At 36.1% G+C, this 14944-nt stretch overlaps 1 protein-coding gene across 1 annotated transcript in view; it reads right to left on the reverse strand.

Moving 5' to 3' along the window:
- Positions 1-200: 200 nt before the first annotated feature.
- LOC117344121 (E3 ubiquitin-protein ligase HECW2-like) overlaps positions 201-14944 on the reverse strand; it is a 63359-nt gene continuing 48615 nt past the window's right edge. Inside the window, exons 19-28 of the mRNA XM_033906767.1 lie at positions 14634-14751; positions 13926-14039; positions 13021-13173; positions 12715-12813; positions 11518-11650; positions 10941-11087; positions 10248-10362; positions 8485-8570; positions 6452-6564; positions 201-5738 (exon numbers count right to left, since the gene is read on the reverse strand). Of these exons, the coding sequence (XP_033762658.1) occupies positions 5627-5738; positions 6452-6564; positions 8485-8570; positions 10248-10362; positions 10941-11087; positions 11518-11650; positions 12715-12813; positions 13021-13173; positions 13926-14039; positions 14634-14751 (1190 nt within the window). The 3' untranslated portion in view covers positions 201-5626. The remainder of the gene's footprint in view (positions 5739-6451; positions 6565-8484; positions 8571-10247; positions 10363-10940; positions 11088-11517; positions 11651-12714; positions 12814-13020; positions 13174-13925; positions 14040-14633; positions 14752-14944) is intronic.

Here is a 14944-nt window from a genome sequence, read left to right on the forward strand (position 1 = left end):
GCAGAACACTTGGCCAGTGGAATTGTCAAAGAGGACATTTTGTCATAGGGAATTGTCAAATGGGACATTTGGTCAAAGGAATTGTCAAACAAGAAAATTGGTGGACAGTAATTATCAAACAGGAAAATTGGTGGACAGTAATTGTCAAACAGGAAATTTTTGAGTATGGAATCATCAAACAAAAGACATAACAACATTTACTCAATTAAAATAATTTATTCCTGTCCAGAACATACAATAAACTTTGACTTGACAGGATACAATTCAGCGTACAATGAATGGACTTATTAAAAAAAAAACTTACAACACATAATGTATATATGTTTACATATATTGCATAAAGAGCTTGCTATTTGCATTATCATGATGTTTAAATATTAAAATGTAAAACTTCAGATAAGTATGCAAGATTTAATACATAATTATATTAAAGAATTAATATATTAATGGGAAGTTCTTAGTATACAGGAGTGAAAATTGGTGTAAACAAAAACAACATAGAGACAAGGTCTACATTTATCTAATGTATATGGTAACCATACAATAATGTTACATGCAGAACCTCAACATCAGTGAAAGTCGAGCTGACAGTGGAAAGGAATGCTAACTACTACTATTCATGGAGAAACATTTCTGGTCCTCCGCAATAACCTATGGCTCCACAACCTTAGCAAACTGTGTCCTATATAATTTCCAACAACATTATAATTAATTTATTTTTTTCTTGAAATATTAAAAACTATTTCCTTAGCTTCATTCGAGACAAACTATCCACAAACTTGATCATTAGTCCTTACTTAACAAATTGAGGAATATATTATTAAAGAGCAATCATCCATTATAGACAACGTCCTACTTTATACTATAAATCACTATCTGAACTATACAATACTGACTGAATTAAGCATACACTGCTGTTTTTGTGAATAATTGCCTGGCATGGAACGGACGGAAAAAGCAACGCCATACATTGCCATACAACGCCATACATAATTAAGGTTACTACCTTAATTACTATATATTTTGCCTTACATGAAGCCGAGTGGATAGGACCAAATCTATTAGCAGTTTATACAATTCAAAATAAAATCACATGCCATTTCAATATTTCTCTACTGACCAAAATTAATGTTCTACTTATACATTGTACAAGTGTATAGATTACATGAACAACATCTTATAACCACATTTTAATATTACAATTATATTTTAATATTTATTTTGGCAAATGACAGATTTATCACCACAACTGATAAATATATATTAGGATTGTGATTTGTTTGAAGCAGGGACCCTATTGTATAGTACAACCCCTGGGTTACCAGCTCGGCGGTGTATACCATATCGCCACGTCTTTTTGCAAGACAGGACAGTCCGCGTCTGCCAGCATCAGGTTTGTCCAATCAACTATCTGCCTAGCTGTTAAATACACAGATGCTCATTGAATCTCCCCTTTAAAATGAAATGAACAGGCCTAAGAATTAATTATGACTTAAGATAAGAAAAAGGATGTTAATTATGACAGATGAGGTTTTGAGATTGATTTGAGTGATTAGAATACTGCTGTTTATTTCACTGACACCATTACTAGTAATAGAGTATAGTACATTGTGACAACCAATTACCTAGTAATGGAACAAGGAAGGTGAATTACACGACAAATATCTGAGATGTTGATTGACGAAGCAGACAGGATACACAACATCAATCCTGAGCTCATCAAAATCCTAAAGAGGAAAGGATTATATACGCCTAGCATATTACAACTCCAATATATACACCAACATCACATTACAACTCCAATATATACAGACCTACATAACTTAGACATAAAGATGTATACACCTAACTGTACAATAAATGATTACCAATCATACACATCACCACTAGTTACTATGGCGTCTCTAAATCGGACTTTATGTGGTATTCCTCAAGGGCAGGAATTTCATGTAACGGCAAGAATACACGTAGTACAACAGTCATAACAGATGATATGGTACAAATGGTCGGCCATAAGATTTCTGTGAATTACAAGAAAATTTGAGCACATAAGGATGGTTTATCAGATGTGGTATAGGACATGGTTTTGCTTGGCTGATACTGAGATTATACAGCGAATTTTACCTGACACTGAATAACGTTTACCCGACACTGAATAAAGTTTACCCGACACTGAATAACGTTTACCCTGACACTGAATAAAGTTTACCCCGACACTGAATAACGTTTACCCCGACACTGAATTACGTTTACCCCGACACTGAATAACGTTTAAATAACAGTTTATTGAATGAGGCATAGATTATTTCATGAGGAAAGTCATTTGATATAATGATAACATGAAGCTACTTATACAAACATGAAGAGTATACTAAGTATCAAAGGATAAATAATTTTACTTATTTATGGAGAAACTTTAACTTCTTTGATACTAGAACAATATCTAGTGGTAAGCATTTCAAATCGTGAAGTCCTGCTCTTCACCAGCTGGGAGTCATCTTTTTAATTGATTTAACAAACAAAACAGTGTTTAATTCTTCATCAGTGATGATTCAAGAAAAATTAAATACCCTGAACGTACATATTTTAGTGTACTCAAACATTACCATTTTTGCAAGATTCACTAGGTCATAAAATTTGGTATAGAAAATAATTTACAGAAGCTGCAATCGCCAGATTATAGAGTGTCAGATTGAAGAGTGATAAAAATAATATTTCTGCCAAAATAACAGACCATAGCGTATAAATGAATGACAATAATAGATTTCTAATAATAACAAAAAAGTTAGAGCACAGAATATTGTAGAAAATGTACACAAAACATACCAGGAAATCCCTTAAATGGCAACATCTGTCCATATTGTGAGTCCATTTTCTAATTTACAAGGATTGCCCTACAATTAATAGAACGACACCAACAGTATGGCTGGAGGACGACGCCAACAGTATGGCTGGAGGACGACGCCAACAGTATGGCTGGAGGACGACGCCAACAGTATGGCTGGTGGACGTCGCCAACAGTACTGCTAGACGACTACGCCAACAGTACGGCTGGAGGACAACGCCAACAGTACGGCTGGTGGATGTCGCCAACAGTACGGCTGGTGGATGTCGCCAACAGTACGGCTGGAGAGAGACGCCAACAATACGGCTAGAGGACGACGCCAACAATACGGCTAGAGGACGACGCCAAAAGTACGGCTGGAGAACGTCGCCAACAGTACGACTTAAGAGCGACGCCAAAAGTACGGCTGGAGGACAACGCCAACAGTACGGCTGGTGGATGTCGCCAACAGTACGGCTGGAGAGAGACGCCAGCAATACGGCTAGAGGACGACGCCAAAAGTACGGCTGGAGAACGTCGCCAACAGTACGACTTAAGAGCGACGCCAACAGTACGGCTGGAGAGCGACGCCAACAGTACGGCTGGAGGACGACGCCAACAGTACGGCTGGAGGACGACGCCAACAGTAAGGCTGGAAGACGACGCCAACAGTATGGCTGGAGGACGACGCCAACAGTATGGCTGATATACAATACATTACACATTCAAGTTCCCATTCAATAGTGAAAGTAAAGAAATGAGGTAAGAATTTGCCAAGGAAAATAAAAACATTTCTGAAGAACTTCATAATCTCATACTGAAAGAAAACTAACAGGAGATTCTAAACAAAAAGATTTTATGCACAATATTATTGAATTAAACAGAACAATATGAAAAACAACCTAAGCCATAAATAGATCAGAGGAAGTGCTGATATATCGTACGATGTACAAAACTTTACCCGATTATTATAGGTAAGAAAGCTGGTCTATGTTTTGGGCTGTCAGTAAAGTGTAAACCATCACATACAGCATTCAGATCTGACACAATGTCATAAACCCGCATTCTTTTTTATTTATTTATCCCACTTCTTGTATGATGAAAGCTAAATATGATTCCATATCAAGATTGTCTGTAGAAAGTGACAATAACAGACTTTGCATTACATTGTTTACATGGCGAAAACACATATTTCCATGGCTTTTGTGAATAACGAAAGTACGCGGGGGGAAAAAACAACAAAATTTGAGACTAAGGACATTTCTGACATTAAAACAATACAAGATGAATGTCAAAATGTAGATCACTATCAATTAATTATTGTGTAAAGATCATTAATCTGTTTCAGATATATATACATATGTATATTATCTGTAGATCACATTTAACTTTCACTTGCTGATTGTAAACATGCTTCATATATAAACGTTAATTTGTGATTTTATAACAAAAAGTGTAGGCATTTGTGTAGTCACTTAAAATGTGGAAATTTAAAAGTCAAAGTTGATAAATTTGAAATAAGACTGAAGGAGAATACCCATGAAAACAAACAAGATTGGCACTGGTTTTTGACAGATGGTAGGGAGACATTTCTAATATCATTGTCAACATAAAAGAGGTTTAAAAATGATGTTTTAGCAGAAGTAGATAAACTTGATTGAGGTGGTGAATATCTTAATATCTAGTTAATGAAATGATGTGATTAATATATTTAACAGCATGAGGACTGAGATTATACAGGGACAACACATATCTATCTTTACTACAATAGTATACCTCGTGTTCAATTTGGACAACAACAGTATAAATAAATAGATAAAATTTGATATCCGTCATACCTCCCGCGAGTAAGGTGGGCAAGTTTTGAGGTCACTTTGCACTGTCTCTCCAACACACAGTACTTTTATCCTTGTTTGGGGAGGATTACAATGATGAACGTACATTTGATTAACATTCGGCACAACATATGTCAAACCTTCTGGTACACTAAAATTACACACAATTTTAACACGAATGCCCAAGAAAAATACTTCTGTCGTCCCAAAAGATATCGGGGTTTGTCTCTTAACATTCAGTGAAAGAGAGAAAAATGTCATGCCTTTGTTTTATATGTGCTAAAAATGAGTCAATGATAATTTTTAAAAGGTACAACACCTGAATATCATTTCTATTATGCCAGGTTAAAACCAATGAAATAAGGCAGAGAAAATACTCCTGTAGAAGTTTTAATATCCAAGTCATAACCACTAGATGTAGAATTAGGTAAAATGTATGCCTCATACTAGATAGGATTCTTACCACTATTCAATAGTGGGGTATAAAACTGTAGCATGTGAAATTTAGATATGTATCATTGAATATAAAAAGCCAAACAACACGTCACTACACGTTTTTACATAAATCATCTGATATTGGTTTTTGAGCGAGATTCAGACAGAAGTGACTGAGCACTAAGTATATATGGATTTCAAGGTGGGAACCAAACGTGTCTTCTAGACAACTTTAGCTAATGCCCTCACAGAAATGACAGCTTCTTATAACAACAATTATGCCTTCACAAATTGCACATGAAATCACTGACGTTTTTACTGTGGTTTTTGGCCTTTAGACTTAACCGTGGGTTGGTACACCATTAATATGTTTAACTCTGTTCCCTGAAATATGGCAACTCATCTAAACCGAAACTGATTCTGAGGATATCTGAAACATCACTGCATATTCCGGATGAAATAGAATCCGCTTCGTCTTCTTCATGTGTCCATTCCAAGTGTTTTTCAGCATCAAGTAAGCAGGGCGATGATCTTATTCTATACCGAACGTGCTTGTTTCTTCCACGGCTGTCACTAACTTCTCAAACAGCATGTCAAAAGAGGTGTAAGAAGGTAGATCTAGTCTGTTGAAACATGTGTGGGCCCTGAAACATGACCACAGCATTAGTATATTGGTCTACAATAAACATGGTTCAAAAAGGGTTATGGCCAATTTTTTTGGATAAAATATATGAAAGAGCAAAAAGTTAATGGAGAGAAATTTCTGAAAGATGTGGTGAACTCATTTCATCAAGATTTTTAACTCAAATTTTTATATAAAGATATTTAGTGTTAGATTAAGTATGGTAACTATGGTGGCATATTTCTGCCATCGAGTTGCCGACTTACGACTTAAAGATGTCGACATATTTCTGAGAAGATGTCAACATCATAAAGAAATATGTCGACATAATAAGAAAAATATGTCGACTTATTAGCTTAATTGCCGAGTTATTAATGCCGTGATAACTACCACAGCATTAGTATATTGGTCTATGATAATCATGGTTCAAAAAGGGTTATGGCCAATTTTTTTTTTATAAAATATACGAAAGAGCAACAAGTTAATGGAGTGAGATTTCTGAAAGATGTGATAAATTCATTTCATCAAGATTTTAACTCAAATTTTTGTATAAAGATATTTTAGTGTTAGATTAAGTATGGTATCACTCATCACTTGACAGAGTCTTTAAATTTGTAAATGATTTCTCTTGCCATGGCATAAAGCACTTCTACAAGTTTGACATTTGATCATAATTCACAAATCTTGTTTCTTTCAGTTACGATGTAGGTAGGTTAGTGATCCCTTTATGTATACCTAGGTAGACTGCTGATCCGCCCCCATTTCTCTATACAGAACTTCCTTGGTCCATTACTTCCTCGCAGAGCAGAGAAACCCTCGTAAGGTATGCTGGAAGTACCGGTGACAAACTGAAACAGAACAGGGAAACATGGGTAGTCCTCGCAAGATAAACTGAAGTGACATCACTAAAACATCACATCATATCCCCCCCCACCCCTACCTTTACCACAGGGTACTTCAGAATAATTTAAAACTTGATATCATAATATTTCTATTTTCTGCTAACAAATTTGGACTTCTGACTGAAGGTTTCCCTTCATGTCTTAGAATTTTTACTGTTTAATGTACTTAAGTAGCTACATTCAAAATTTTATTCGGCATTCAAACTATGCAACAAAACATTTTTTTGAGAATGTTAACACACATTGCAATGAATGCATTACCAATCAAAAGCATGTATTGATTTAAGACAAACTTGATATTTCTAGAATAAACCAACTTCAGAAGCTAAAACAACATGTCTCCAAAGATATGAGAGGATATAACAAGAGGCCCATGGGCCTTAATGGTCACCTGAGATTTGAAATATTTCAGTTAATTTAATTGACCCTTTTTGGCCCAGCCCATCAGCCCCTTGGGGTCAGTCAGGGCCAACATGTGTACACCATTTAGCTGTCATCCAATGCTGATAATGTTAACAAAGTTAGAATGAATTCCAATAGAAATCAAACAAATCAGTAGTCAAAAATGTGATTTCCCTATATAAACTACTAAAAGTTACCCCCTCCCCAGGGGCAAACTTGTGACCCCAGGGTCATGAATTTCATAATTTTAGTAAAGCACCTTAAGACCCTTTCATCTATAAAGAGTATTTGATTCCACCTTATTTGGGTCTTGAGAAGATTTTTGAAATTTTAGTCAATTTGACCCTTTTTAGCCCCGCCCATCAGCCCCTGGGGGTCAGTCAGGGCCAAAATGTGTATACAATGAAACTACTTTCAAAAGCTGATAATGTTAACCAAGTTAATTAGAATGAATTCCAATAGAAATCAAACAAATTATAGTCAAAAATGTGATTTCCCTATATAAACTATTGTAAAGTTTACCCCCTCCCCAGGGGCAAACTTGAGACCCCAGGGTCATGAAATTCACAATTTTGGTAAAGCACCTTAAGACCCTTCCATCTATGAAAAGTATTTGATTCCATCATATCTGAGAGTAGAGAAGAAGATTTTTGAAATTTCAGTCAATTTGGGCCTTTTTAGCCCCTCCCATCAGCCCCTGGGGATCAGTCATAGGGCCAACATGTGCATGCCATCAAACTGTCATCCCACGTGATAATGTTAACCAAACTAGAATGAATTCCAATAGAAATAAAACAAATTATAGTCAAAAATGTGATTTCCCTATATAAACTATAGTAAAGTTTACACCCCTCCCCAGGGGCAAACGTGAGACCCCTGGGTCATGAAATTTACAATTTTGGTAAAGCACCTTAAGACCCTTCCATCTATTAAGAGTGTTTGATTCCACCATACCTGAGAGTAGAGAAGAAGATTTTTGAAGTTTAAGTCAATTTGACCCTTTTTAGCCCAGCCCATTAGGCCCCTGGGGGGTGGGGACCATATAATTTACAATTTTGGTTGACCTTTAGCCATAGAAGCTTCCTACTAAATTTCATTGAATTTGGTTGAGGGGTTTTGGAGAAGAAGTCGATAATGTAAATTGTTTACGGACGCACGACGCACGACGACGGACAAAAGGCGATTAGAATAGGTCACTTGAGACTTTGTCTCAGGTGACCTAAAAATGTAAAACTATTAAAACTAGAAAATGTCTGCAAGACATATATGCCCTCGCTGCCACTTGACATTCTGAAACACAGTTTGGTGAGGATGGCATCAGCAGTTCCTGAGATTAGCTAATTACACTTGATCTGGACGGGACGGGGCTGACATGGCTATATGCCCCCTCCCTCCATTTCATGGCAGGGGCATTAAAATTACAGATGAAGGAAACATCATCTCAGTACATGTATTTGTATTTACCTGCAGGAGTCGAAGTCTCCTTTCATTGTCAAACTTTTCTATGGCTGTCCAGAACCACTGTACCACAGGATGCTGATCATGGTATCCTACACAACAGAAAGGTTTGATTTATTATTGTTTAACATCCTATCAACAGCTAAGGTCATTTAACATGCATGTATGTAGTGTGAATGTGTATGTGTATTTTGGGAAGCTGCGGTATGTTCTTGTCAAGTCTCCTTGTGATAGTCCAGAACTTTTGCCGATTTTTTAATATAGTGCAATCTCACTGAAGCATACTGCCGAAGACATCCAGCAGGAAACCCCACCCGGTCAGATTATACTGACAACAGACACCTTTTATCAGATAACTGGTGTGTTCTCCCTTCTTATACAGCTGTGTTATACATATCACCTGACAAGTGAGTAACTACACTATTGTGACAGCAATATAATTCATGATGATACCATTAATATATCATGACGTCACGCAATTGCCACTTTAGGAAAGCAAATACAACTACCACCCATGTCAAAATTTGTCAGTCTTATAATTAATTTGAGTTTAAACTATGAATTATGTTATAAACAGAATCTTCAACTCATGTCTATTTCATGTGGAATTCAAATTTAAAACTTTAATGATTTGATATTTTTTTGATAATTCCACATGACTCATGTCAGATCCTCTTTATATTATGTGACACTGGGGTTTACATCTACCCATTGTGAAGTCATGGTATTAGTCCAATCTTGCCGACTAATCAGTATTTCATCATAACAGCCTGTCAAAATCATGAGCACCTATAACTTTTTCACATCCACAAGTTACTTTGCTGAACAGTCAATTATTTGTATAATACGCAGATTACTTTTGTTAACTGTGTTGTAATAACCGATATATTTAGGTGGAATATGATCTCTGATCTGTGAGTTAATGTGAGAGACAGAAAAGGTGAGAGCAAGTTGTGGAGTATTTCCAGATCTGTGAGTAAATGTGAGAGACAGAAAGGGTGAGAACAAGTTGTGGAGTATTTCCAGATCTGTGAGTAAATGTGAGAGACAGAACGGGTGAGAACAAGTTGTGGAGTATTTCCAGATCTGTGAGTAAATGTGAGAGACAGAACGGGTGAGAACAAGTTGTGGAGTATTTCCAGATCTGTGAGTAAATGTGAGAGACAGAACGGGTGAGAACAAGTTGTGGAGTATTTCCAGATCTGTGAGTAAATGTGAGAGACAGAACGGGTGAGAACAAGTTGTGGAGTATTTCCAGATCTGTGAGTAAATGTGAGAGACAGAACGGGTGAGAACCAGTTGTGGAGTATTTTCAGATCTGTGAGTAAATGTGAGGGACAGAACGGGTGAGAACAAGTTGTGGAGTATTTCCAGATCTGTGAGTAAATGTGAGGGACAGAACGGGTGAGAACCAGTGGTGGAGTATTTCCAGATCTGTGAGTAAATGTGAGAGACAGAACGGGTGAGAACCAGTTGTGGAGTATTTCCAGATCTGTGAGTAAATGTGAGAGACAGAACGGGTGAGAACAAGTTGTGGAGTATTTCCAGATCTGTGAGTAAATGTGAGGGACAGAACGGGTGAGAACAAGTTGTGGAGTATTTCCAGATCTGTGAGTAAATGTGAGAGACAGAACGGGTGAGAACAAGTTGTGGAGTATTTCCAGATCTGTGAGTAAATGTGAGGGACAGAACGGGTGAGAACCAGTGGTGGAGTATTTTCAGACCTACAAAGATCCATGAGTAAACATTAAGTTAGTTAATATACATACCAGATCTGTATTCCGTGTTTCTCCTCCAATCATGGACGTCTATTTCTACGGTTCCTGCTATCACCAGCTCCAGCTCCCTTGCATCAAACATGGACACAAGGCGACCATCCAGGACCTAGCAACATTTACAATATCACATTTAATGTACTGCCTTTGTTCTGGGCTAAGTCTATACTACAGAAAGGACTACTTCTACAACACAACACAACATTGCTAAACTTAACCCAAGCTGCCTAAACTTAACAGGCTGGGCACTGAGCGGTCCAGTCTTTCATTCTTTATGTAAACACTGGCGATGAGCTTGTATTTTATCTGTCTATCCAGTGAATCCTCTAAATAAGCCTTCGAAGAGATGAACTGGTATTTCACAAGCTCACTTTTGGGAGCCTGAAATACTGTCATCATATCAAGTTTGGCACACTTAAATTTTAACAGATTGGTATAATGATGAATCAGTGTAACAATATTACATGTCATAGAAGTAGTGTGTAGAAAGTGCAATCAATTAGCACAATCATAATTTAGTCCTATGCTCCATCACAAAAAGTGCTAAAATAAATTTACCACTAAAATAGGTTTAATTACAGTAAGCTCTTAAAGTACATATATATTTATTCTATTTGTTAACATTTTGGAAATCCTGATTTAATTACAAGCTTTCTGTGAAGATAAGCTAATATCTGAAGTCCTCACCTCATGAAAACCTCGAATGAGTCCCTCTGTCTGTTCGGTTACTCCTCTCTCCAGCCTCCACTTCACCATCCTCTCAATGTATTCCTTTTTATTCTTTTCTGTGACAGCCAGGGTTTTACCATTCAGCTTCAGTTCCCTCTCAGTCACCTGCAGTCACACATTGTACGAGATAATGACTTTGACCAACAGCCAGTCAATAAGATAATGTTAGATATTCAGGTGACACCAAGCTAAGTTATATGCTCTGCCAAGGAATTCCAAACAACTTTTTGTTAAAATGATGAAGTGATGGGAACTCAAACATCTAAATATCAAAGCAGTTCCAGCAAATAAGTTGATCATATATGTATAGTAATGAAATACAAACACAATAAAAAACTAGTGTCAATTGAAAACAAATGTTATTTCTTCATTGTATGGCAGATTCTAATATAAACTAATATACAATGTGAATCCTTTAATCCAGACTTCCAAAAAAAAAAAAAAAAAAAAGCTTTAGTCTGCAATGTCTTCAGTTATTTAGACAAGAGAGAGGGGCAGACATGTTAAATGATACACGTATAGCAGTGATACTGACCTGTCCAAACACTTCCTCATTAACAGAGAACGTCAGATCCATATCTAATTCTGTAATATCATTTTCCTTCACCCACAACAAACTCTGATGGAATTCAGCATCCAGTGCTTCAACATCTCCCAGTGACCATGGGCTGAAACCACACAAATTTACAATTCAACACATCTCATACTTAGTTAGTTACAATTCAACACATCTCCTACTTACTTAGTTCCAATCCAATATATCTCCCAACTTACCCAGGTACAAAATTTTAAAAAATCTCCAATTTACTAATAGTTACAATTGAAAGCAAGACATCTGATACTTTCATACTTTGTCTAAGAAGCTACATTTAGTTAGTATCACATTGATGTTTTATAGAATCAACACTTACACTTGCAGGTGTAATGCTTTGGAGAATTTACACTAACACTCGCAGAAATGCTTTGTAGAATGAACACATGTACATACACTCGCAGTAATGCTTTGGAGAATCAACATTTACACCCACAGTAATGCTTTGGAGAATCAATACATACACTTGCAGTAATGCTTTGGAGAATTTACACTTACACTTAAGCTTGCAGTAATGCTTTTTAGAATCAACACTTACACTCGCAGTAATGCTTTGTAGAATGAACACATGTACATACACTCGCAGTAATGCTTTGGAGAATCAACATTTACACCCACAGTAATGCTTTGGAGAATCAATACATACACTTGCAGTAATGCTTTGGAGAATTTACACTTACACTTAAGCTTGCAGTAATGCTTTTTAGAATCAACACTTACACTCGCAGTAATGCTTTGTAGAATGAACACATGTACATACACTCGCAGTAATGCTTTGGAGAATCAACATTTACACCCACAGTAATGCTTTGGAGAATCAATACATACACTTGCAGTAATGCTTTGGAGAATTTACACTTACACTTAAGCTTGCAGTAATGCTTTTTAGAATCAACACTTACACTCGCAGTAATGCTTTGTAGAATGAACACTTACACTTGCAGTAATGCTTTGGAGAATCAACACTTACACTCGCAGTAATGCTTTGGAGAATTTACACTTACACTCGTAGTAATGCTTTGTAGAATGAACACTTACACTTGCAGTAATGCTTTGGAGAATCAACACTTACACTTGCAGTAATGCTTTGTAGAATTTACACTTACACTCGTAGTAATGCTTTGTAGAATGAACACTTACACTCGCAGTAATGCTTTGTAGAATGGCCGTGTGAAGAAAGCATCCAATAAATACTGATGAACAACAGCGAGTCCCAGCACTCGACCAGCGAAGCGGAACCTGAAGACAGAAGCCGATATGGTTAAGCTAAAGCATCTACTATAGATAGATCAACAGGAAAATAACTGAGGAGGAGACAGTCAAGGCAAGTTATAAAACCTGACAAAGTAATTAGGTCAACAGGAAAATATCTGAGGATATGCTTTGCCATAGCAAAGGTCACTGTGCCCTTAGAATCAGGGGAGATAACTTTGTAATTTTACTTACCACTCGAGATTATTCTCCACCACAGTAGACATAGGACTAATCTGTACAGTGTACGTGTCATTAGCAGAATACTCAAACAGACCATAGTACGGATTGAAGAGCTCACGAGACAGCAGGAAGAAAAACTCCCTGGAAGGGCCTCCATAGTCCAACCTGTTGTTAAGACACAAATTAATTAGTTTTGACAATGATTAGCTTTTATTGTCATTCATATCACAACCAATGTGACAACAAATGCAGGTATTATTGCAGTAAATAATATGAAACAATCTTTTATTTATACATAGATAAAACCGAAGTCAAATATATTCAAACTTTTAAAACCGAGGTCAAATACATTCAAACTTTTTCAACTCAAAGTCACAGTGACTTGAAAACTTTTTAGTTATCCAAGTAAGCCGAAGTTTGTTGAGTTATTGACATAATGATATTAGCCAACTTCTAACATTTCTTGTAAGATATTATAATAATATCATAAATAGAAATAATCCTGGTCACCTCCATGCACTAGACAATTATCATGTAGCCAACATACATTTTTTACAGGTTTTGGCGATTTATGCCAGAAAATTGTCGTAATACTTTATAAGTATGGAGTAAAAATGGCTTCCTAATTATAAACATTTGTATTAGTAACTCTTGCCTCTATAATGAGATAGATTATCTGTCATCTGCATTATAAACTGTAAAAATAATAAGTTACACATTTATACTTGGGTCCAAATTAATGGATGGGATTCTGTTGAAACAAGTTGATGACTTTCTGTGAACACGGACCAGTTATATATTTATCTCATTATTGCACAGAATAAAACAAACTAGAACTGCAAGCCAATGGTTAACGAACACTGCCATCAACTCATTGTTTAAATTTCAATCAGAATATTATATATAATATTACATACCCCTCTTCGCCGACAAATGTGATGTATAATTTACTCTTCATCAGCTCTTTCTTGGGTGTAGACATGATCTTGTTAAATGAATCTTCTAATACATGGTCTCGTCTCACCATCAACCTGGCCAATCAAAATACATATCACATATCTGATTATCACAACCTGGCCAATCAAAATACATATCACATATCTGACTATCACAACCTGGCCAATCAAAATACATATCACATATCTGACTATCACAACCTGGCCAATCAAAATACATATCACATATCTGACTATCACAACCTGGCCAATCAAAATACAGTATCACACATAAAATAGTTACTTAATGTACCACACATAATATATTCTATTCTAGCACATTACGCTATATTTGCCTGCAAAGCTGTCATTTATAACAACTATAAATGCCATATCAAGGCAGTTAGTTCATTGCTTATACAGTATTTATATTTTTTTTTCATGGTTCACTTGACATGTAGATTATTATTTGGTTTAATCTAAATTAAGGTATCCATTACTGAGAGCACAATTCTTTAAACAGTTAATTGTATGACTACACACACAATAATAGGCCTTTAGAACACACTTTTAATGTTTAGAATATATTCTGGCATTAACATGAAATATACAGTGTTGCTGAGTGCGATTCTCTCAATGAAATATGTTTTAAATGTAATTTTTTTTATTAAATTAAAACATAAATCTTACTTTAACTTTGAAGGTCCCTGGCCGTATCCTTTAGACTCAAGTTTTCTGTAAAAACTTCTCAATTTGGCTTGGAAGTCACGTTTGTATGGTGCAGGAACTCGTACATTGGCTCTCTGAACTACAGTAACAAATGTTCAAACGACAAAAATCAATTCCCAAACATATTGGTAAGTGAAATATCCACCACAATCAAGATTTCTATGTTCATTCGATAATCAACCAGGTCTGAAATACATAACTGAAGTCCATTCCCAGTTAGTATTCAATTTATATCTGAAAAATTTCAGGGCTTCCATTACACACGAAAGCAT

Source organism: Pecten maximus, chromosome 15 (assembly GCF_902652985.1).
Source record: "Pecten maximus chromosome 15, xPecMax1.1, whole genome shotgun sequence".
NCBI lineage: Eukaryota > Metazoa > Mollusca > Bivalvia > Pectinida > Pectinidae > Pecten > Pecten maximus.